This window comes from Perognathus longimembris, chromosome 3 (genome assembly GCF_023159225.1).
Source record: "Perognathus longimembris pacificus isolate PPM17 chromosome 3, ASM2315922v1, whole genome shotgun sequence".
Taxonomy (NCBI): domain Eukaryota; kingdom Metazoa; phylum Chordata; class Mammalia; order Rodentia; family Heteromyidae; genus Perognathus; species Perognathus longimembris.
This window is the reverse complement of record NC_063163.1, coordinates 54,584,853-54,606,407: the sequence shown is the minus strand read 5'-3', so window position 1 is coordinate 54,606,407 and position 21,555 is coordinate 54,584,853. Positions and strand designations below refer to the sequence as shown.

Sequence of the window (21,555 nt, the reverse complement as noted above, 5' to 3'; positions counted from 1 at the left end):
CATAAACATCCATTTAAAGCAGATTTCCAGGTTCTATGTTATTGGTCAAGTTCCATTAAATACACACACACACACACACACACACACACACACACACACACACAGAGAGCTTGGCGCTGGTGGTTCTTGCCTGAAATCCTTGCTACTCAGGAGGCTGAGATCTGAGAATCAAGGTTGGAAGCCAGCCTGGACAATGGCTATGAGACCCTTATCTCCCATTAACCACCAAAGAGCGTTAGTTTTGAGCTGCTCAAGGCTTTCTAAGTTCAAGTCCCAAGATCAGCACCAAAAAGGAGGAAAAAAAGAATCTAAGTAAATTTGTGGAGCTGCGGCATATGGGTGACAACAGTGATAGGAGTTTAACGACTGGCTTTAAAATTTTTAATAGCAAGTAGTCTGTTAGCAGGGAAGTCTCAAGTGACCTCTCTCTTTCACTTGGGGTGGGGGCTTGGAGGAACCAGTGAGTAGACTTACTGTTGGGGACTCAGGAGAGGCGGGGGTAGGGTAAGGCGGAGGGCTTCAAAGGAGACGGGCCGCGGGCATCTAAAGGGGAGGAAGGACACGGAGGGCGCGGCGCGGGTGGCGCTGTCCGGCGGGGCAGAGGGCCCGCGCCTCGGCCCGCTCCATCCTGCAGCCCCGCAGCCACAGCCCGAGTCCGCCCGCCAGCGCTGGAAGCGCGCACCGGGGGCGCTCCCGCTCCCGGCCGCCAGAGGGCGCGGCGGTGGCGGGCGCGGAGGAGCCGGCGAGAGGGAGGAGGAGGGGAACCAGCGGAGAGGGGTCAGCCGCGGCGGAGGGCGGCGGCGGCGGCGGCAGCGCCAGCCGCGCAGCTCAGCTCCCGCGAGTCTCCGCTCCCCGAGTCCGGTCGGGGCGCACGGCGTCCGTCGCCGGGATGCAACCTCCCGCCCGCCGCGGCCGCCGCCCGGCGCTCCCGGCACTGCTGGCGCTCCTCACCTGCTCCACGGGTAAGTGGCGGGGCGGCCCCGGGGCGCGCGGGGATGGGGACCTGGGCGCCGGCTGCCCGCGTCCGAGTCGCCGCGGGGAGGGAGGTAGCTAGCGGCCCGGGTCCTGCCCCGCCGGCGGGCACCCGCCTCTCGTCCCGTCCCCAGCGCGCCACGCCGCCGCCGGCGCCCTCTCGCGGCGCCCAGGTGGGGGACCCGGGACCGGGACGCACCCGCCCGTCCGCGGGCCCCGTGGTCCCCGTCCTCGGTCCCCACCGCCGCCCCCGGCCCGGGACTTGGCGCGCGTCCCCGCCTCCTTCCGCCCGGAGAGCGGGCTGGCGGGCGGCCGGGCGCACGGGGCTCCCTCCGCGCCCACCCCCACAGGAAGCGGAGGAACTGCAACTGCGAGAAACTTTGCGAGAGGACGCGCGGCGCCGCCCCCTGCCTTCCGCCCGCCCCGCGCCCTGGGGCCCGCGCGCTCCCCACGTCCGTGTGGGGGAACCCGCGGCCCGCGCGCACCCGGCCCCCGTGTCCGCGCGCCCCACGTCTGGGTGCTCCCTCTCCCCCCGCCACCCCGGGACCCATCAACCCGTCCGGGAGCTGCGGCGGGTACGGGTGACCCGGGTACTCCTTGGGGAGAGCTGGCTTCGTGGCGCGGGGACAACGTAGGCAGCCCCCCTGAGCCCCGAATCCTCGCCGGGAAAACTGGGGAAGTCTCTGCCGTCCGCGCGGGCCGGGTCTCCGGCGTCTCCGGCGTGCGATGCCTTCCTCTCCGTGGTGCTGTCTCCACTCAGTTCTTCCCTACCAGGGCGTTTACTTACTGCTCGTCAAGAAGATGCGATGGAAGTTCTTTCCTCTTCCTTTTAAAAAGTCATTGCCCTAGACTTTTATGGTGAAATGCAAGTTTGAAAGCTTGGCTAAAAAAACATAAAAATTTCCCCCCTCTCCTTGTGCAGTCTGCTAGAATGCGAATGTCCTCTCACCTACTAGCCTGGCCTGTGTCCGGTATGGGAAAGGCAGTGTGTTGACATTCCTAGAAATGGCAGAATGTTGTGGGTTGAAAAAAGACATGGTTTCATTGCTGCGTTGCTTTTGTCAGCTTACTAAAGACTTGACAGCCTTTATCTTACCAAAAAAAAAAAAAAAAAAGATGGTAGTAGTTTTTAGTGCTGGTGACTGGGGCTTTGAACCCAGGGCGGAGTTGTCCCTTTGTTTTAATTACTTAGAGCATAGTGCTCTACCACAGGAGCCACAGCTCCGTTACCAGCTTTCTTGATGATTAGTTGGGGATAAGAGTCTCATGGACGTTTCTGTCTGGGGTGGCTTTGAACCGTGATTCCAAGATTACAGTCTCGTGAATAGCTAGGAGTACAGGTGTGAGCCGCCAGCACCTGGCTCTCCTTTTTATTTTGATTGAAGCTTTCCAAACTGACATCTCTTTTTCTTTGTGTCCCTAGGTGTTTGGTAAGTGTGGGAAAATCGGGGGAGATTAGTGGGTAATTAATTGTTCACATGCATGATTAATTTGGCAACAATATAATTAAAAATGTTAGAGCACCTTGTATCCAGAAGCTGCAATTGATCATGTAGAGCCTGTGAATTTGGCTGGAGATCCTTGGTGGAATAAAGCTTTGCTGGGTGGAAGCCCTCAGAGCAATGGGAGGTTGGAGGTTTGGGGAATTGTCTAGGTGAGATGATTGTTGGCTCCGGCTGTTGGCACATTGCCTGGCCTGTTTTGTTTGCAACTTACCAAATGGGTGGGTGGTAGCTGAAATTGGCAGTGTATTTATAGCATTGCATTTAATAATGTTGCATTGGGGATATTTATATTTGGGTTTAATATATGCAATGTATAGATATTTATATCTCTGTGTATTTTTTATTGCCCTTAAGGGACTATTTGCACTGTCCACATTTGATAATTCACTGAAGGACATTGAGAATGAACTATAATGTCAACACATTTTTAGAGATGTCTATTAGCCTTGTGAAGTTGTCAGAGAAGCACAATAAATAAGACATAAAACCCATTGAAAGGTCCCTGTGAGACATTGGGCTTTGTGAACTGGCTTTCATGGGTGGTACTGATGAGAGGGGGTATTCTAGGCATGGTGTAAATCCTAGAGAGGGAGTGCCCTGATGTATAAAGATGTGATTCTTTATACATGTGTATACAATCTCATAAACAGCTTTACATATTCCTTTATGAGTCTGTTTTCCCCACACACTAGTATAACATGGTTATTTTTTAATTAAAAGTTTAAAAAATTTATTTTTTTCTAATTGATTTTATTTTTTTTCAAATTTTTATTATCAAACTTATGTACAGAGAGGTTATAGTTTCATACATTAGGCATTGGATACATTTCTTGTACTGTTTGTTACCTTGTCCCTCATACCCCGCTCCCTCCTCCCCCTTTCCCTTTCCCCCCATGGGGTGTTCAGTTCACTTACACCAAACAGTTTTGCAAGTATTGCTTTTGTAGTTGTTTGTCTTTTTTTACCCTGGGTCTCTCGATTTTGTTATTCCCTTTCAATTTCCTAGTTCTAATGCCAGTATACACGGTTTCAAATATACTCAGATAAGATTACAGAGATAGTGTAGTACAACCGCAGGAAGGTGATACAAGAACATCATCAATAATAGAAGCTACAGATACACATGGGATGTTGAAAGTAGTTACAACTGTGATATAACAATGGTTTCCATAACATGGAGTTCATTTCACTAAGCATCATCTTATGTGTTCATAAGGGTATAGCTATTGGGCTCTTGTGATCCTCTGCTATGACTTGCCTAAACCTGTACTAATTATTCCCAATAAGGGAGACCATAGAGTCCATGTTTCTTTGGGTCTGGCCCACTTCACTTAGTATAATTTTTTCCAAGTCCTTCCATTTTCTTACAAATGAAAAAATTTATTTTCTTTTTGCCAGTACTGGAGCTTTTCCCTTGAAGCTAGTGCTCTACCACTTGAGCCAAAGCTCCACTTGAGGTAAGAGACTCATGAACTTGTCTTCCCAGGCTGGCTTCAAACCTCAATCCTCAGAGATTTCAGCTTCCTAAGTAGGTAGGATTACAGGCATGTGTCAACTAGTGCCTGGCTTAATTTTATTTATATCAGTTGAGAAGACCCAATATAGGAAGTTTAGTGAGGTACTGGTGACTTACAACTGTTACCCTAGCTACCCAGGAGGCTGAGATTCTGAAGACTGAGGTTTGAAGCTAGCTCTGCTGGACAAATCAGAGAGACTCTTATCTCCTCTTAGCCACCAAAAAGCTGGAAGTGGAGGTGTGGCTCAAGTGGCAGAGCTCCAGCTTTGAGGAGAAAAAGATAAGCAAGAACACAAGGTCTTGAGGTCCACCCCAGTATTGGCACAAGGGAAAAGAAAATGTATTTTTAAACTCTTGTTCTGACGGAATTCACTGCAACTGAAATTCTAAAGCCTGGCATCAGTTCCAGAATCAGAGGGCTTTTTGGTCTCCATTTATTAGCTGTCTTAGTGGCCTTTAGTGGTTTTGAGCCTCGGTTTTCTCCTATAAAACTGGAGACAGACTAGACAGAATCCTGGAACCTTTATGTGCCCTACAGTGTCAACATAAGAATTCCATTGTAGCAGAGACTGCTGACTGCCTCCCTGTAGACCTTTGTCCCTTCTTTTCCTAATTCATTGGGGTTCTATTGGGGTTGGAGTGTGGGTGAGGAGTGGTGGTGGTAGTGGTGGGCAATATGAAGCATTCCTCAGTGGTCCTGGCAAATTGAAGGTGGCAGTGAGCTCTGAAGAGATATTAGCCTCATTACAAGTTGCAGATGCAGCCGGAATTGCAGGCCTTTATGTCTTATCTCATCCTCTTTCTCATTGTCTGTTATGTAAGTGTGATGGCTGGCACAGTAGAGGTTCTAACTGTGGCCATGAGGTGACCTTGAGGATGGGTGCCAACAATAGGAAGAACAATAGTAAGAATGATAGAATGGGAAGATAGAAGAAGCCTGAGTGCCAGGTACAGATGGAGGAGCATCATGCCCACCCTGTCTACCATCTATTTCCAGCCCTGCATCCCATGAGATTATGTAAAGCCTAACCTAATCCTAACTGATACCTCTATGAAGAAGCTGATTTGAATCAGTGGCAAAATGATAGGTCTTAGCATTTATCTTTTACATCCCTGTCTCTTTTCCGTATGAGCCAAGATTGTATTTCTAAACACCTGCCAAAATTAGGGATGAGCTTTGTTCTGAGCCAAATCTTGCTCAGATCCCTCATGTTTCAGTGAGTCAGAAATTGTAAGACAGTGAGAATCAGACCTGATTCCAGGTTGCTAGTGACTTTTAAAAACCCTCCATTCAGCCAGGCTCCAGTGGCTCAGCCTATAATCCTAACTACTCAGGAGGTTGACATACGAGTATCAAGGTTCAAAGCTACCCTGAACAGGAAAGTGTGTAGGACTCTTAGCTCTGATTAATCACCAAAAAACCCCAAATTGGGGCTCTGGTTCAAGTGGTAGAACACCAGCCTTGAGTGAAAAAAGCTAAGGAATAGCAAACATGCCCTGAATTCAAGTTCTAGTACAAGCACACACACACACACACACACACACACACACACACACACACACACACACACACAGGTTCCTTTATTTCTTAGGGAATACACAGATACTACTAGTACTGATTTTTATCTTCTCGATAGATTGTCATGGATGATCCCCAAGTTGGCATAACCCCCTTATTCATGAACTTGATCTTAGTAATTTTTCCTGGAGCCCATAGTCATGCTAGGGATGGCATGGGGTAGGGGAGCTGTTCCTACCCTTTTGTAACTTCTTTAGAGGCAAATACTGTAGGCTCCATTCTGGAGCAAGTTCTCATAGCTGGCCTTATTTGGAGCATTAGAGACCAGCATTTTTTCTTCTTGACAGCTATTTTATAAAGTATGTAAGCATGTATAACTTCTAGGCTTACAGGTATTCCTTATGAGGAATTTGAAAACGTTGTTTCTTCTCTTGCAGCTCTGTGTATAATCCATCTTTGGTGTTGTGCGATTCCTGCCTAAGAAAGTATTCATGGTTGAATGCCAGTGGCTGGGTCATATCTGTAACCCTAATAATTCATTCGGTGAGACTCTTACACTACCAAAAAGATGAATGTGGAGGTGTGGTTCAAGTGGTACAGTCGGCGATTATTTTTAGAAATAAGAGATTTGGCAGGGCACTGGTGGCTTACACTTGTAATCAGGAGGCTGAGATCTGAGGATCGAGGTTCAAAGTCAGCCAGGGCAGGAAAGACCATGAGACTCTTATTTCCAACTAGTCATCAAAAAGCCAGAAGAGGAGCTGTGGCTCAACTGGTAGAGTACTAACCTTGAGTGAAAAATCTTAAGGGGTAGTTCCCAGTCCCCGAGTTCAAGCCCCAGTACTGGCACGCACTGGCGCACGTACATGCACATACACCATGAACAAAATAAAACATGTTTAAGTCCCCCAAGTGAACTCCAACTTTTCTGTGATTAAGGTGCTTAATAGTGTACCCAATAAGATGCCTAATAGTCTAATACTGGCTGAGAATCTCCCCCTTACTAATATGGTCTCAGAATTTTAGTCACTAAGCCATTCAGTGTACAGACATGTTTGAATTGCTAGACAGTGTTGGTTATAAAGAGTATTGAAAGGAAAAGACCACCTGCCTAGCAAGTGCCAGGTTCCAGCCACTCCAGTACCATAGAAGGAAAAGAAAGAAAACTACCCAAAGTTTCTTTTGCTTGTTCACACAAGTAATCATTGAGGACCTACTATGTGTTGAGCATTAGGATATTGGAAGAACAAGAGCCATCTGGCTTCACCTCTGTGGAGTAAGTAACACCAGAAACTAGTTACAGTTTTTTTATGTGCCAGTTCTGGGGCCAGAAGTCAGGTTCTGGGAATTGTTCCTTAGCTATTTTGCTTAAGACTGGTGCTCTACTACATGAGCCACATCTTTACTTCTGGCTTTTGGGTAGTTCATTGCAAATAAGAATCTCTCAGACTCTTTCTTGCTTCTACTGGCTTTGTACTGTGATTCTCAGATCTCAGCCTCCCGAGTCGCTAGGATTATAGGTGTGCACTGCTAGCACCTAACTTAGTTACAGTTCAGTGAAAGAGTTAAGGATGCTTTAAGAAAATATTACAGGAAAATACTTGGCTTTTGTCTCACCCGGGGCATGGTTCTCAGTGGAATGGTGGTGCACCCCAGGAAACAGCTGTCAGTCAATGTCTGCACTTTGTTCCTGGATGGTGTGGCCAGGGTCCTCCTGGCCTCAAGAGTCTGGCACTGGAGCCTCAAGGACAGTGCTCCATAAAGGCATCCCGGAGGAAGTGCCATTGTGGCTCAGATGTGAAGAGGCAGCAGTCAAGTAAGCCCAGGGAGAAAGGGAGAACATGGGACCTGGTGGCAAAGTCAAGAGGAGGAAGACTAGAGGACTGGTGAGTTACAGGGAGGGCTAGTGAGGTGGGGGGTGGGGGAGGCAGGACCATGAAGGCCAGGGGGAGGAATTGGGCCTTTGCTTTAAAAATATTTTTTTATTGTTATTCTAAAGGTGATGTACAGAGGGGTCACAGTTATATTAGGTGACATTTTGGACAATGTCACCCTTCCCCCTCTCTTTCTCAGGGATTTGGGCTATTTTGAGGGCTGCGTTGACTTCTGTGTTCTCAAGTTCATTCTAGTTGTTATGTGCAACTGGGGTGGGAGGGGTTGGGGTTGTGGGGAGCCATGAAGCAACCACTGGTGTGAAAGTGGTTGGCAAACAGTTTTAACAACCCCAAAGACTTGATTGATGGGCTCAGTGGGCTGAGCCCACGGTGGGTGGGTCAAGGATGAGTCACCAGTCTTCTTGAGGAGCTGATGGGTAGTGTGCTATTTCCTGATGGGCCTTTAAGGAGAGAGCCAGATTAAAAAAATAACTATGGTGAAATATGCATAACCTAACTACGCAGGAGGCTGAGGATCATGGTTTGAAGCCAGCCCTGGCAGGAAAGTCTCCAATGGACCCTTAAAAAGCCAGAAGTAGAACTGTCTCTCAAGTGGTAGAGCGCTAGCCTCAAGTGAAAAAAGCTGAGGGACAGTGCCCAGGCCGATTTCAAGTCTCAGTACTGGCATGTTGGCACACACACACACACACACACACACACACACACACACACATCGAACTAAAATTTATAATGTATAATAATTGTTAGGTATACAGTTCTGTGGCACTAAAATACCCAGTTATTTCTTTGTTGTTGTTGTTGTTGTTCCTTTTTTTCTTGGTGCTATTCCTATGGCTTGAACTCAGGACCTTGTGCTCTAGCTTAGCTCTTTTGCTCAAAGCTGGCACTGTGTCACTTTGGTCTCACCTACTTCTGGCTGTTTTTGCTGGTTAACTGAAGATAAGAGTCAGTTTTCTCATACTGGCCTGATTTTGAACCAGGAACCTCAGATTAGGGGCATGAGTCATTGCTCTGAATTGTGCTTTAATTTTAGGAGGAAATGAGGCTGATGGGTTCTGGACAAGTTGGATCGGGTATGTGTGGGATGTTAGGTGCCTGCCAGTTCTGCAGCTTAGGGGAGAGGTCCGGCTGGGGAGGAACTTGGCGAATCCTTGCAATCAGTGGGGATTTGAGTGGTTTAGTTTTGAAAGGAATAGAGCCTTAAGTGACAAAATAAATTTATTTCAGCTTCTATTGAAAATTAGATCTAATAGAGATTTGTTAAGAGTTGGAGAAAGTAGTGTTTATCTGTATGATGGGAAACTGCAGGTTTAGATTTTTTTTAAAGAGTAAATTCTCATCAAATAAGATTTGCACGTACCTCAAGTATGGCAGTGCTATTTTCTCCTAGTGATATGACTTATCGTCACTCCTAATAGAATATGTTATGAAACTGAACAGGTGATATATTTTAGCCTACGTTTATTGCTTCTTGTAAGAAGCTCAAGGCTTTTTATGCATCATGTTGAATTTATCTTCTCTGAATCCTTGAGGGAGGTGGTGTACTTTGTTTGTGAGATGAAGTGAAGTTAAATGGACAGAGTTTGTGACAACAGCCCTGTTCATTCCCCCTTGAGTTCCTGTGTAGCTCTCAGTCCTCATGTATGTCAGATGGTAGCAGGCTTGTTAAAATATGGATTGCTGGTTTGTTTGTCTGCCTGTGTACTGTAATACAATATCTGATGTTGGGTTGGAGAAAAGAAGGTTCAGAGGCTAAGGAAGTACAAGTAATCCAGAATTGTCTTTAGCTGTTGCTCAAAGTGGACAGAGACCATTTGTGTTCTATTTTTCCAGCTCTGTAGTTGGCAATGACTTCTAGGGTTGCAGCCCTGTAGCAGGCAACTGGTGTTACAGTTCAGCAGCAGACAACACCTGCCAGTGTTGGCGCTCTACTGCCAGCTGCTGCCACTGTAGTCTTCTTGGGTTCTTAACTCAGAAATTCAGTGAATGAAGTCCAGGACAATAGAGAATGCATGCAAAGAACTTTATTCAGAGCAGTATCACAGTCAAGGCCTCTGCTGCTCAGCTGCTGTCCCAGTCCATTGTGTGATCTTTCTCTGCTTGGTTCTCCCTCTGGCTCTAGGGATTTTTATATCCTAGGCTGTGCTCTGATTTGGTTGCCCCAGTGCAAATGAAGCATGGGACAACTTGTCAATCAGAGGAGACCTGCTAAGTCACTTGGGGGCTTCTGATCTGAAACTGTAGTTCTTAGTTATGTCTCCTGCACCCATCACTGTTTCCTGCACCCACCGCTGCCTCCTGCACACCCCCATCCCCACTAAGATTTTGAGGAACTAGGAAGCCATAGAAAATCCCAGTTGTAGCTATTATGAACATCAAGAGAATATAAAGGTGACTTGTGATTGCTTTGCCTTTAAAATGAAGTAAGGATTTGTTTTGGTGAGAGCAAAGCATGGGAAAGAACCCCATACTTGTATCATGTGTCTGTATACTCAGGAAAGGCATTCCAAAATTCAGACTAAAATCTTTCTCTGTTTCCAGTATCATTTGCAGATTTTCAAATCCTACTAAAGGGACCCTCTTTATGGGCATGGGTTAAAAAAATTAAAACAGTAGATAGCTTCAGACATAAGTTTGACCATATACAAGGACATTCCTGAAGGCTCTGAATGTCTCAGATTGTGGCCCTTCGTGGTGATCCACCTGTAATCCCAGCTCTCAGGAGGCAGAGGCAGGATTAGAAGTCTGATGCCAGTCTGTGCCAAATAGTTCCAGGCCAGCCTGGGCTATGAGACCCTGTCTTAACACTCCTAGTCCCCCAAACCCACCAAACAACAGCAACAACCAAATGTCATGTATTGTGTATCGCATAGATTGTATAGTACTGATGGGGGTGGACTTCTAAAAATATCCACGTTTTGTAATAGATAAGATGGCAATGGTTCTGTGTACATTGTATTTTTAAGAAGCAAGCCTGGCATTTAACATTTAGTAGTCTGATTGCAGTTTAAAGGAACGGAACCAAGAGCTAATTTCCTGTGTTTGAATATTTGCTCTGTTCTCTTGTTCAGGGTTTTGGGTTGTAGACTGCAAACGGAGATTTTTCTCACTGTAAGTCAGGGTATGGAACATACTTAATGAGGGTGAGGTTCTTTGTCTCTTCCCTCCCAACTTGAGTTGGAATTTTCTGGTTTGTATATCCTGAGTAATTTGAATCAAAGAAGCAAATAATCTTTTTCTTTTTAAATACATATGGTTAATTTGCATTTTCTGTCCCAATTACTTTTCTTATATGTACCCTCTGGGCCATAGAATATCCTGACTAGTATAGGCTCTGTGCTTTGACCTTGTATGACAATGGTCATATTCAACAGGGCTGGTGGCTCAGATCTATCTTTTTCCTCTACTGCATAGCATTAAGGACAAAGCTCCTTGAAAGAACTCCTTAAAAATTCCTTAGAAAAGTGTATTCTTTCCCTGCCAGGACTTTCCATTTAGTTTGCTTTACAGTTTGGTTTCTGGTGTGTTTGGGGACCCTGCCCTGTTCTTTGGCCCCATGTGGCCTGGTTGTGGAGGTCAAGAGTCCCCCCCCCCTTTATATATATATGTGTGTGTGTGTGTGTGTGTGTATGTGTGTGTGTGTATGTGTGTATAGGTTATTGTAAAGATGATATACAGAGGGGTTACAGTTCCTTAAGTCAGGTAATGAGTATATATCTTTTTGAGCAGTGTCACCCTTTCCCTTGCTTTCTCTCATTTTTTTTCCCTTCCGACCCCCCAAGTTATATAGTTCATTTTCAATATAGTGTCTAGTGAGTATCACTGCTGCATTTGTTTACCCTCTGTCCCATCATTTCTGTGCCCCCTCTTACCCTCCCCCCAAACAGATAAACTTACATGCAAGACAAAAGGTACAGAAAACAAAAACAGTGACAAAGGAAGGAAAACAAAAACCCAAAAACAATGAGGTCAAGTCTTATGGTACCAATCTTCTTGCACTGAGACGTCAGCATTGCGATCTCATTTTTTAAAATAGTTTTTGTTATCTTTCAGTAGTTGTACAAAGGAGTTGCCATTCAATAAAGGAGTGTATGAAAATATTGCATCTTGATCTTTCAACATTTTCCCCATCTCTGTTTTGTTTTTTTTTTTGTTATGGCTACTGGGCCTTGAACTCAGGGCCTTATGCTCTTGCTTATGTTCCCTCCCCCTCCCCTCTGGGGAGGGGCATCCTTATCACTTGACCCATACTTCCATTTCCAGCTTTTTCCTGGTTAATTAGAGATAGATTCTTATGGACTTTTCTGCCCAGCCTGGCTTCAAGCCATGATCATCAGATCTGAGCCTCCTGAGTAGCTAGGATTACAGGTGTGAGCCACTGGATGTTGCATTGGAGTCTCTTACTTTACAATCTGCTATTTGCTCTATTCCTCCATCCTTGGAGAACAGCTGATATGGGAGGTTTCCATGGGAATGTCCTGAGCTTCCTCCACTCCTTTTCACAGCCCTTGCTCTGTAGCCTGTCCATGGCTTCCCAGCCGCGCAAACTCTATAAAAGCTGGAATCACCTCCAGCCTTCTCCCTCACTGCTCCTCTGGTCCCTTCCCTCCTATCCACCTGTACCCTCCATCTAGAAGGCTGCACCTTCTCTCCCCTCATCCTTGCAGGCTACTCCTACTGCCACTATTACACCTCAGCCCAGGCCTAGGTCTACCTTTGCCTCCTGCCAGCAGCCTTCTGGTTGCCATGTTTGTGTCCTGTCTGCTTCCTCCTCATCCTAAACACTCCTCAGCTTCTCCAGCAATCTGTCAGTATAGCATTCACTCCCTTCATGGAATTTTACTCACCTATCAGGAAGATGGATATGATGTCACTTGCAGGGAAATGGATGGACCCAGAAAAATTTATGTTAAGTGAAGTAACTGAGATTCAGAGAGAACAAGCAGCACATTTTTCTGTCATTGGTGGAAGTTAGATCTAAATTATAAACATATATGAGAATATATGCCGGGTTTTATGCATATACATACAAACAAATTGAAGTATGAGATATTCAAGGGAAAATTCCAATGGTAACTCCTAACAAAATGAATGCCAGGAAGTTGAAACATGCTTTGTCAGGGGAAGCTTAAGAGAAGGAGAGGGCAGATGAATCGAGAGAGGAAAGGCAGGTGGATGCAGTCATTATATTTAAGGTATGTAGGTGAAAATGGAACCAGGTAACAACGATATAGATGGGGGTGGGAAAGATGGACAAGAACCAGGGAAGGGGTGACATTTATTGTGATTCATTATACTTATAAACTGATGTGTTGAATTGAAACCTCTTCATATAACTGCTTAAAGATAATATTTTTGCTTTTTGTGACAGTCCTGGGTCTTGAACTCAGTGCCTAGGCCCTGCCCCTGAGCTTTTTTGCTCAAAGCTAGCACTCTTTATCACTTGAGCCACCACGTCATTTCTGGATTTTTTTTTGATTTTTTTTTTTTTTTTTTTGGTGCGTAACTGGAGTTTTACAGACTTTGCTGCCCAGAGTTGGCTTCAAACTGTGATCTTCAGATCTCAGCCTCTTGAGTAGCTAGGATTATAGGCATGCATGAGACACCAGCACTTGGCATTCGGCATAACTTTAACTTGTGGTTCACAGCAGACTGAGTGACTCCTGTCTGTTGAATAAACAAAAACAGGATGTATAATGATACCAATAACTGTTGATACACACAGCACTTAGCACACACCACTACAGCCTGTCTAAACAGGTCACTTGCTAGTTGATTGTCAGCCACCATGGGCTGCTTCTGTGTGTTGACCCTAGTGTGAGTGACAGGACCTTCCATCCTTTGCCTTGGCAACAATGCCCCCATGGTGGGGGATAGAGTTGCTTGCTACTCAGCAAATCTGCAGCTTCAGGGACCAGTGGACTTGTCCCCAGAGCAGGAAGGAAAGGCAGCTGTGTCTCCATCTCTTGCTGCTGGGCTGCCTGTGTTGGATTCCTTTCCCTCAGCCACTGTGGATTACCATCAAAGTCTGTAATCAGAAGCAAACAAACTGGCCTTGGGCTGTGCATCCTGGAGCTTGGGCCCCATCCCAAGGACCTGGAATTAAACCTGGAAAGCTCCAGGGATGGGCAGCCTTTGGAGGCCACAGCTGTGCTGGGAAACAGAAGCATGCTTTGTAAGTAGGTCATAAGAAAGAAAGTGAGGCCCCAAGGTTTCCTCCCACCAAGCTTGAGAACAAAAGGTCTTCCAAGCATCCCAGTGAGAGCCTGAGCTCCAGAATGTGGCCATGGGAACTGTGGCCTGAGTGGCAGAGCCATTGTGCCAGGTTTGATCCCTCCCTCCTGGCTTTTATGCTGGGTACCAACAGACACAATCATCATTGTCACTGATTAGCGTGGCCGGCTGAGCCAGGGGCCCAAGGGTTGGGCAGCATTTCCTTCCTTCTTACAGTGCCCCTCAGAGTAGGGAATCGATGTTTGGTGATCTTTTAGATTTTGTTTGGTGTTTGTAATAGGAGTTATAGGGAGACTTTGGGAGGACAAATCAGGGGAACAGGAAAAATTGAATTGGGAATCCCAAGGCACAATTATGTTCCCTGCATGGTGACAGGGGTCCTTTGCCACCTCCCAGGAACCAGAAAAGGTAGTTGATTAGTGTTGCTTAAATGCACTGCAATTAACTCCTCCAGTTTACTTGTGCCCTGGGGTTTAGGCTAGCCAATAAATCCTAGTCCCAGGATAGTTGTAACATCTTGATTTATCTTTCCACCTAGGTATGCTAACACATTCGCTGGCTTGACTTATTTAAAGTTATCATGGAAAAGGTCCGATTTCTACTGCCTGCCCTGATTTGCACTTTAAATAGCACTCTCCGTCTCACGTTGCCAGAGTTCATGTTGGAAAAAAGAAAAGAGAGAATTGCTTTTAAACAGCAGTTTGGCATACAAAACCATGATTTACCTTGGACTGTTTCTCCAACTGTACATTAAGGCACAAAGTCCAGATTTTCAAGAATATCTTTTCCTGCTGAATCTGGAGATTAGCATGAAGCCAAACAGTAAGCTTTGAATCTTGAAATGTTCTCTTCTTTTCTGCAACGTTTGCCATCTCTTCCTCTTCATTTACTAACCTATATGAGGAAGAGGAAGAGATGGCAAACGTTGCAGAAAAGCAGAGAACATCCTAGAAAAATTAAGTCTGTCATCTATGTGCATAAAAATATAGGCCATTTCATGCAGACATGAAACTACCAATTTTGTAGGAACTTCTAGAATGAAAATCACATGGAAGTATACACACACACACACACACACACACGTAAATATATTCCTTAAATCTGCTTAAGACTACAAAAGACTTAAATCCACTTAAGACTACAAAAATTAAAAAAAAGAGCAATGACATATCTCTTCCCACTTGTATGAAAATCAGAACTAAAGAGAGAAGAAATCAAAGGTATTAAGCCTTACACATACACTTTGGTAGTTAGGATCAAATGAATCTTCTTATTAGAATTGTTGAAGGTGGTTTCCATTTCTTATTTCCTTGCTCATTTTATTCACTTTTCTCATTATTCACACTCTTTTAATTCCATGAAGCCAAAAGTTTGTTGGTAGGAATCCTGAAAATGTCTCGTTATTTTAAGATTATGAGTGATATAACATACTCTTTGTCTTCAGATACATTTGGGGAACTGGAGGCATGGCTCAAGCAGTAAAGCACCAGCTATGAATGAAAAAGCTGAGGAGAGTGAGTTTTGTTCAAGCTCCAGTACTAGCACAACCATGACAAACCAAAAGAACAGAAAACAAAGACAAAACAACGGAACAGCCACAACTAAAAAAACCAAAAAACCTTCCCCCTCCAAAATATTTTTTATTTTCTCCTTTGATTGGGAAATCTAAAGATCAAACCAAAAGGAATTTAAGAAAAATTCTTGTAATGGGGACAGTCTTACTATATGATTTGTGGTTGTGATGGAAAGCAGTTCCAAAATTACCAGCAAAACGTTGGACTAGAGGCATGGCTATGAACAAGCCACCTGAGCTTCAAGTCCTGACTTCAAGCCCCAGAATCAGGAAAAACAAAACACCACATCAGTAAAATGACAGGCAGTAATGGCAACCTTGAAAACAAAAAGATTGTAAAATTCTAAATCTGTTTATTTTTGGGTAGAGATTGAATCCAGCTATTGCTAGCCCATTGTGTCTTGATTTCAACAAGCAAGATTTGTGGGCTTTGTCTGTAATTCCTACTTTAAGTAGTCACATTGGCAAATAGTATTAACTGTTTACTTATGACAAGCAATGCATTGGCATCTTTCAGAACCATCAGAGGAGAGACAGCTTCCCTGCATGTGACCTTCAGTATTATTGAAAGCATTCTGTGTACTTTGTTCTTGGAGCCAGCAGTTAGTAAAGCTGTACTCCTTCCCTTGTGTAGCTTACAGTTCACTAATGTGTAAGTAATAGACAAATAACCACAGTATGTCAGGTGGTGATAGATGCTCTTATGCAAAGGAAAGCATTTGGGTATGTGTGTGGGGTAATAAGCCATTCCAGACTTGGGAATTTTCTATTTTAGATGAGATGGTCTCTGGGATGGCTCATCTACCATCTAAATTCCACCCAGACTGCCTGTGACTTTTGTTTCAATTTTGTCCTGCCATTTGAAATGTCATTTTGGAAATGGAAACAATTAAACCATGTTAGTCATTTGCTTTTCAGTGTGAATATGTTTTAGATTACTTCCTTTGAGCAGATGTTAATGGAGAGTTTGAGACAATGGCTATCTGGGGATTTGGGTAGGCTGGGGAGGGATTAGGTAGAAGGAATCCAAGTGGGTGAAGTTGTTTCTGCCTTTGAGAAGGGTCTCTTCTGTCTCAGGAGTCCTGCCAGGATCTTTCTTGTGGTCCATGGCTACTCTCCAGTATCTCCTCTCCAGCCCTCTCAGTGTGTTCCTGTTAGTCCTTTCCCCCTGGGCATGCTAATTAGAGGAGGCCAAAATGCTTCCCTCCATAAGCATTTCTTTAGGAGAAATGTACTTAAAGTTTTATTTTGTTTGTTAACCTTCCTGACTGTTTGGCTTTTCATTTTGCTTTATGTTTTCCAAGTGTTGTTACTCTCATATTGTTACTGTTATTATTTCTTAATGGCTAGGCTAAATGTGTCTCTAGGGAGATCCTTATTTGAGGTTCTGACTCAATACCTTAAATCACTGGGAATAGGGAATGATTTTAAATTCCCCAGTTCTCCTGCTCAGACTCTTCAGTAGGGTTTGTAAATTTTCTACTCAGGATCCACAGTGTTGGCATCACAGGTTAGACTCTACAGTTCCTAAGAGCAAGCTTGCTCCAAATGTAGTTCTGTTGTCCTCCAGGCTCTGGTGGTGAATGTGATGGTGGAAATTTGTACTTTCTTGTGGATTCTAAGGAATTCCAATCCAGGATTCAGTGAAATTGTCTTTATCTTTGCTTTGTGCAGAAAATGGTATACACAGACTTCTTTTTTCCCTTTGGTGTAATACTATTTTTGGTTGGGAGTCCAAGCATCGTGGCTTTGCATTGCTGAATAATCTTAAGGTCTGAGATGAAGAAAAGCAGCACTACTAGTTTGTGGGAATGCAGTTGCTTAAAAGGGAGCAAACATATTCTGTTCATTTTTTTTCTCATTATAAGCAAAACTGTTGACTGTGAGCATGGACCTAAATTGTTAATATTAATATGTTCCTTTTTTTTTCTTCTTCCCCTTTCCAGCTTTTGCTTTGATATCTGAAGATATAAAGAAAGAGATCAAGCGGTCTCAGGTACTAATTCTAACATTCTCATCTATCCTCCCTTCGGATTCCTTTATTTTTGTGAGACTCTTGAAGGTTTCAGATTTCAGCAGTTTATGTGGGGCAAGGTGCTGGTGGCTCACACCTGTAATCCTAGCCACTGTTGAGACTGGTTTAACACCAGCACAAGCAAGAGAATCTCCACTTAACCATCAAAAAGACAAGAAGTAGAGGTGTAGTTCTATCATGGCTGGGAAGGTGTTGGCCTAGCAGAGCTGCTCAAGGTGTCCAGGAAAGAGTGGGAGAGAGAGGGAAGAGGATAAAAGGGAGAGAGAGGAAGTGGGACAGAGAGGAGAGACAGAGAACAAGGGGAAGGGAGAGGGAAGAGAGGAAAGGAAAGATAGAAGAAAAGAAAGAGAAGAGGAGAGGAAAGGGAGAGAAAGATAGTGGGTTGGAGAGAGATACAGAGAGCGAGGTAGAGAAGAGTGGGACCAGGGAGAGAGAGAGATAGAGGGAGAGGGATGGGGTGGGGGTAGGGGGAAGAAAGAATCAGAAATAGGGACAGAGAAAGAGGGCCATGGAAGAAAGGAGAGGGAGAGAGAGAGAGAGGACCATGCAAGGAGGGAGAAGGAGAGAGAGACAGATAGGAGGACAAAGAGAGGGGTAGAGAGGGAAGGAAAAAGAGAATTAAAGAGAGGGAGAAAAGCCTGTGCTCTTAGGCTTTCCCCTTTTCCTGCCTGTGGGGTGCAATTCACATGGACGGTGGATCTTCTTCCTCTAGTCAGTCCTCTATGTGGAGGCACCCTCCCCTACCCCCCTTTCCAGTTGGGCTTTACCATTCTCCTTGGTATTTCTAAGTCAAACAAGTTGACAAGCAGCAAGACTAGCACGGGAGGCAGAGGCCACAGTTTTCTCCAGTCTTACCCTGTGTAGCTCCTGGGTGGGTTTTCCCAGCCTTTGAAAGGATTTTCTAGGTCAGAGCAATCTCAAGTGCCTGGTTTCTGTGACCTCCTAGGTGGCCCATGTGTGAGGGCATGCTGGGACCAGGTGGGAGACTCTAGCGCTGGCCAAGCTGCTACATTCTTTGTCTGCTCAAACCAGAAGTCAGGCCTGAGAGGCAGGAGGAGACAGCCAGTGTGTTTCCAAATCTCAGAGCTTTTCATCATCATGTCCACGAACTAAACATGTCTTAAAAAAAAAAAAAAAGAAACAACAAACTATTTGGGCTTTGCATGAGATCAGTGTAGCATGGGAGAAAGAGAAAAAGTGTTTCCAAATGTGACTTGTTCTTGTCCTATTAACCAGGTTTCCATTGAATTCTATAATTAGTGCAACAGCATTCCCCCCCCCTTTTTTTACGTTTTTTATTAGCATCAATTACTCGTACTGAGGGGGTTTCATTTTGACATGTCTGTATATGCGTACAAAGAATCTTGATCAGACCCACTCCCTCTATCACTCTTCTCCTTTCCCAAACCAATCTAAGCAAGTGCCACTGTTCATTTACACACACGGACATAAAGGATTTTGATCTTTTACCCTCTCCATTTGACCTTTCCTCTTTCGTTTGTACCTCTTATTCCACACAAGGCCATTTTTTTTTCTTTTTAGTCAGTACTGGAGTTTGAACTCAGGGCCTAATGCTTGCTTGGCAGGTGCTCTACCACTAGAATCACATCTGCATCATGATTTTGGCCCTTTCATTTCAAGATAGGATCGTGTAAAGTTCTCTGGCTGTGTTGACCTCAAGCCTCAGTCCTTCAGCTTTCATCCTTGAGTAGCTGAGGTTACGGGCATGAACCACTGATGCTGGCAAGACTTGTTTATTAATGGAATGTTGCTCCTACAAACAGAATGTTATCTGCTCTGACTATATTACAGAATCCCTCCACAGAGGAAGTGATAATAGCAATTTCTTTTGATTTTAAGACTCTTTATGGTTAATAAAGCATTTTCGTGGATCTCATTTAATTTCATCTTCTCAGTGTTGCTAAGCAAAGTGGATATTCCCAGTTATGACAGAGAAAACTGAGCCTTGGAAATGTTAAGTGATTTTTACCAAATTCATGGGATCACTAAAAGATAAGGTTTAAGGTTTCTGATTACATATTCATCTTGTACTGTTTTATTATTACATCGTTGGGTGCGTTTGGCAAAGTTGAGGATTACTTATGATGAATTTAAGATTGCCGCCTAAGGGTTATTAACAGAATGAAAATTTTGCTTAATGAGTTTAGAAATTATAGTATGAACTCTCTAGTATAGGTTTTAACTAATTCTTTTGAAGTAGGAGACTGTATACAGCTTTTGCTTTTAGACCTAAATAAATAGAAATAGAGATAAATGAGGCAAGTTCTATATCATGTATCATATTTTAGGCACAGGGATTAATATACTTGAAAAATGCCATTGATTGCACTTACTATGCAGATGAGAGACCCACAGCCCAAAGGTGAGTCAATCCTATACTGAGAAGCAGATGACAGACATAGCACACCTACCATACAAGTATAAACCTGTGACTCAGAGTTGGAGAAGAACCATTTTGTCCCATGTTGTCAAAATCTGTAGTTGAGCCTGGAGAGAGAATTAGAGGCTCTGAACAGGACGACATTAATTTTTAGTTATGATTGCTTTGTTACCACAGCAGAGTTGACGGAAGCATTATCTGCCTTCTATCTTGTGGTGACCATTATTGCTTCCTGGGTGACATGCTAGTGCTGGACACTGGGATTACTGTAATAGTTCTGTCCTCACACTGAGCATCCCGCTGAGGCCCTCAGCTACTCCTGCAAAAGATGATTTACTAGGACCTGCATCAAAGGGCTGGTTTGAAGAAATCTGTGTGTGTGTGTGTGTGTGTGTGTGTGTGTGTGTGTGTGTACATGTACACATGAGTATGTATGTGGTAACAACTTAGTGCTATGTTCTAATTGTTTGCTCAAACATAAGAAATGTCTTATTAGCCTTTCAAGTGGTTTTATAAACAGTGACAGGAATCAAACTAATAAAATGTAAGAGTTTTTACCAATTTCTTGTATGGTGGTAGTTGACTTATTATGAGGTCATGGTTGATGTTGATGATGTTAAGAAAAACAGGAGCTGATAATAGCATTTACTTTATGCAGGCCAGGGGCTTAGCACTTTATTATCTCATTCCTTTTTTCACATAATAGCTCTTGTAATGTTAATCTCTCTTTTTCCCTCCCTCCCTCCCTCCCTCCCTCCCTCCCTCCCTCCCTCCCTCCCTCCCTCCCTCCTTCCCTTCCTCCCTCCCGCCCTTCCTTTTGCACTGGTCCTGGGGCTTGAAATTAAGGCCTGGGTGCTGTCCCTGAGCTTTTTTGCTCAAGGCTGACACTCTACTACTTTGAGCTACTACTCCACTTCTAGCTTTTTCATGGTTAATTGGGGATAAGTCTCATGGACTTTCCTGCCAGGGCTGGCTTTGAACCTTTGAACCATGATCCTCATATCGCAGCCTCTTGTGTAGCTAGGATTACAGGTATGAGCCACCAGTACCCAGCTTTATATTCTCCATCTCTCTGTCTCTCTGTCTCTCTTTGTCTCTCTCTGTCTCTCTCTTGCTGGTCCTGGGGCTTGAAGTCAGGGCAGGGACTCTGTCCCTGAGCTTTTATTTGAGCAAGCCTAATGTTCTACCACTTGAACCACAATGCCACTTCCAGCTTTTTTTGGGTAGTTTATTGGAGATTAGAGTTTCACAGACTTTCCTGCCCAGGCTGGCTTCTAACTGTGATGCTCGTGTCTCAGCTTCCTGCGTAGCTAGAAATACAGGCATGAGCCATCAGTGCCTGGCTCTGTTCTCTATTTTATAGGGGAGAAATCGAGGCCTGAGTTAATAAGTTCCAGGGTCAGAATAAGAATGCAAGACTAGTTTACAGCTGAGTGTACAGAGGAAAACACATCTGGATCAGTGTATTTTGTTGTTGTTTTGTTTTTTGCCAGTCCTGGGGCTTGAACTCAGGGCCTGAGCACTGTCCCTGGCTTCTTTTTGCTCAAGGCTAGCACTCTACCACTTGAGCCACAGTGCCACTTCTGGCCTTTTCTATATATGTGGTGCTGAGGACTCGAACCCAGGGCTTCATGTATACAAGGCAAGCACTTTACCACTAGACCATATTCCCAGCCCCTGGATCAATGTATTTTGAATTGAGAAGGTGGTGGTAGTGATAGGGAATTCTGCTTCTTTCCTTGTCTGAGATTTCACATCAAATTCTTCTGAGGGAGTTCTGTTCTTTTTTTTTAATGAAGAACTTGCAAACAAAGCATTAGATATGTGTATTGCAAGTCTTCAGATCTCTCTTTGCCTAAGAAATGAAGGTTGTTAACTCATGCCTGTCATTCTAGCTTCTCAGGA

General features: G+C 44.5%; 1 protein-coding gene across 3 annotated transcripts in view; it reads left to right on the top strand.

The window, feature by feature from the left end:
* Positions 1 to 420: 420 nt before the first annotated feature.
* Positions 421 to 21,555, top strand: part of B3glct (beta 3-glucosyltransferase) — a 106,211-nt gene continuing 85,076 nt past the window's right edge. Inside the window, exons 1-2 of one of the 3 annotated variants that reach the window (XM_048341555.1) lie at positions 421 to 962; positions 17,161 to 17,210. In XM_048341555.1, the coding sequence (XP_048197512.1) occupies positions 890 to 962; positions 17,161 to 17,210 (123 nt within the window). In that variant the 5' untranslated portion in view covers positions 421 to 889. Of the gene's footprint in view, positions 963 to 9,910; positions 10,551 to 17,160; positions 17,211 to 21,555 lie in introns of those variants that run through there. The other 2 variants (XM_048341553.1, XM_048341554.1) reach the window with 2 other exon arrangements.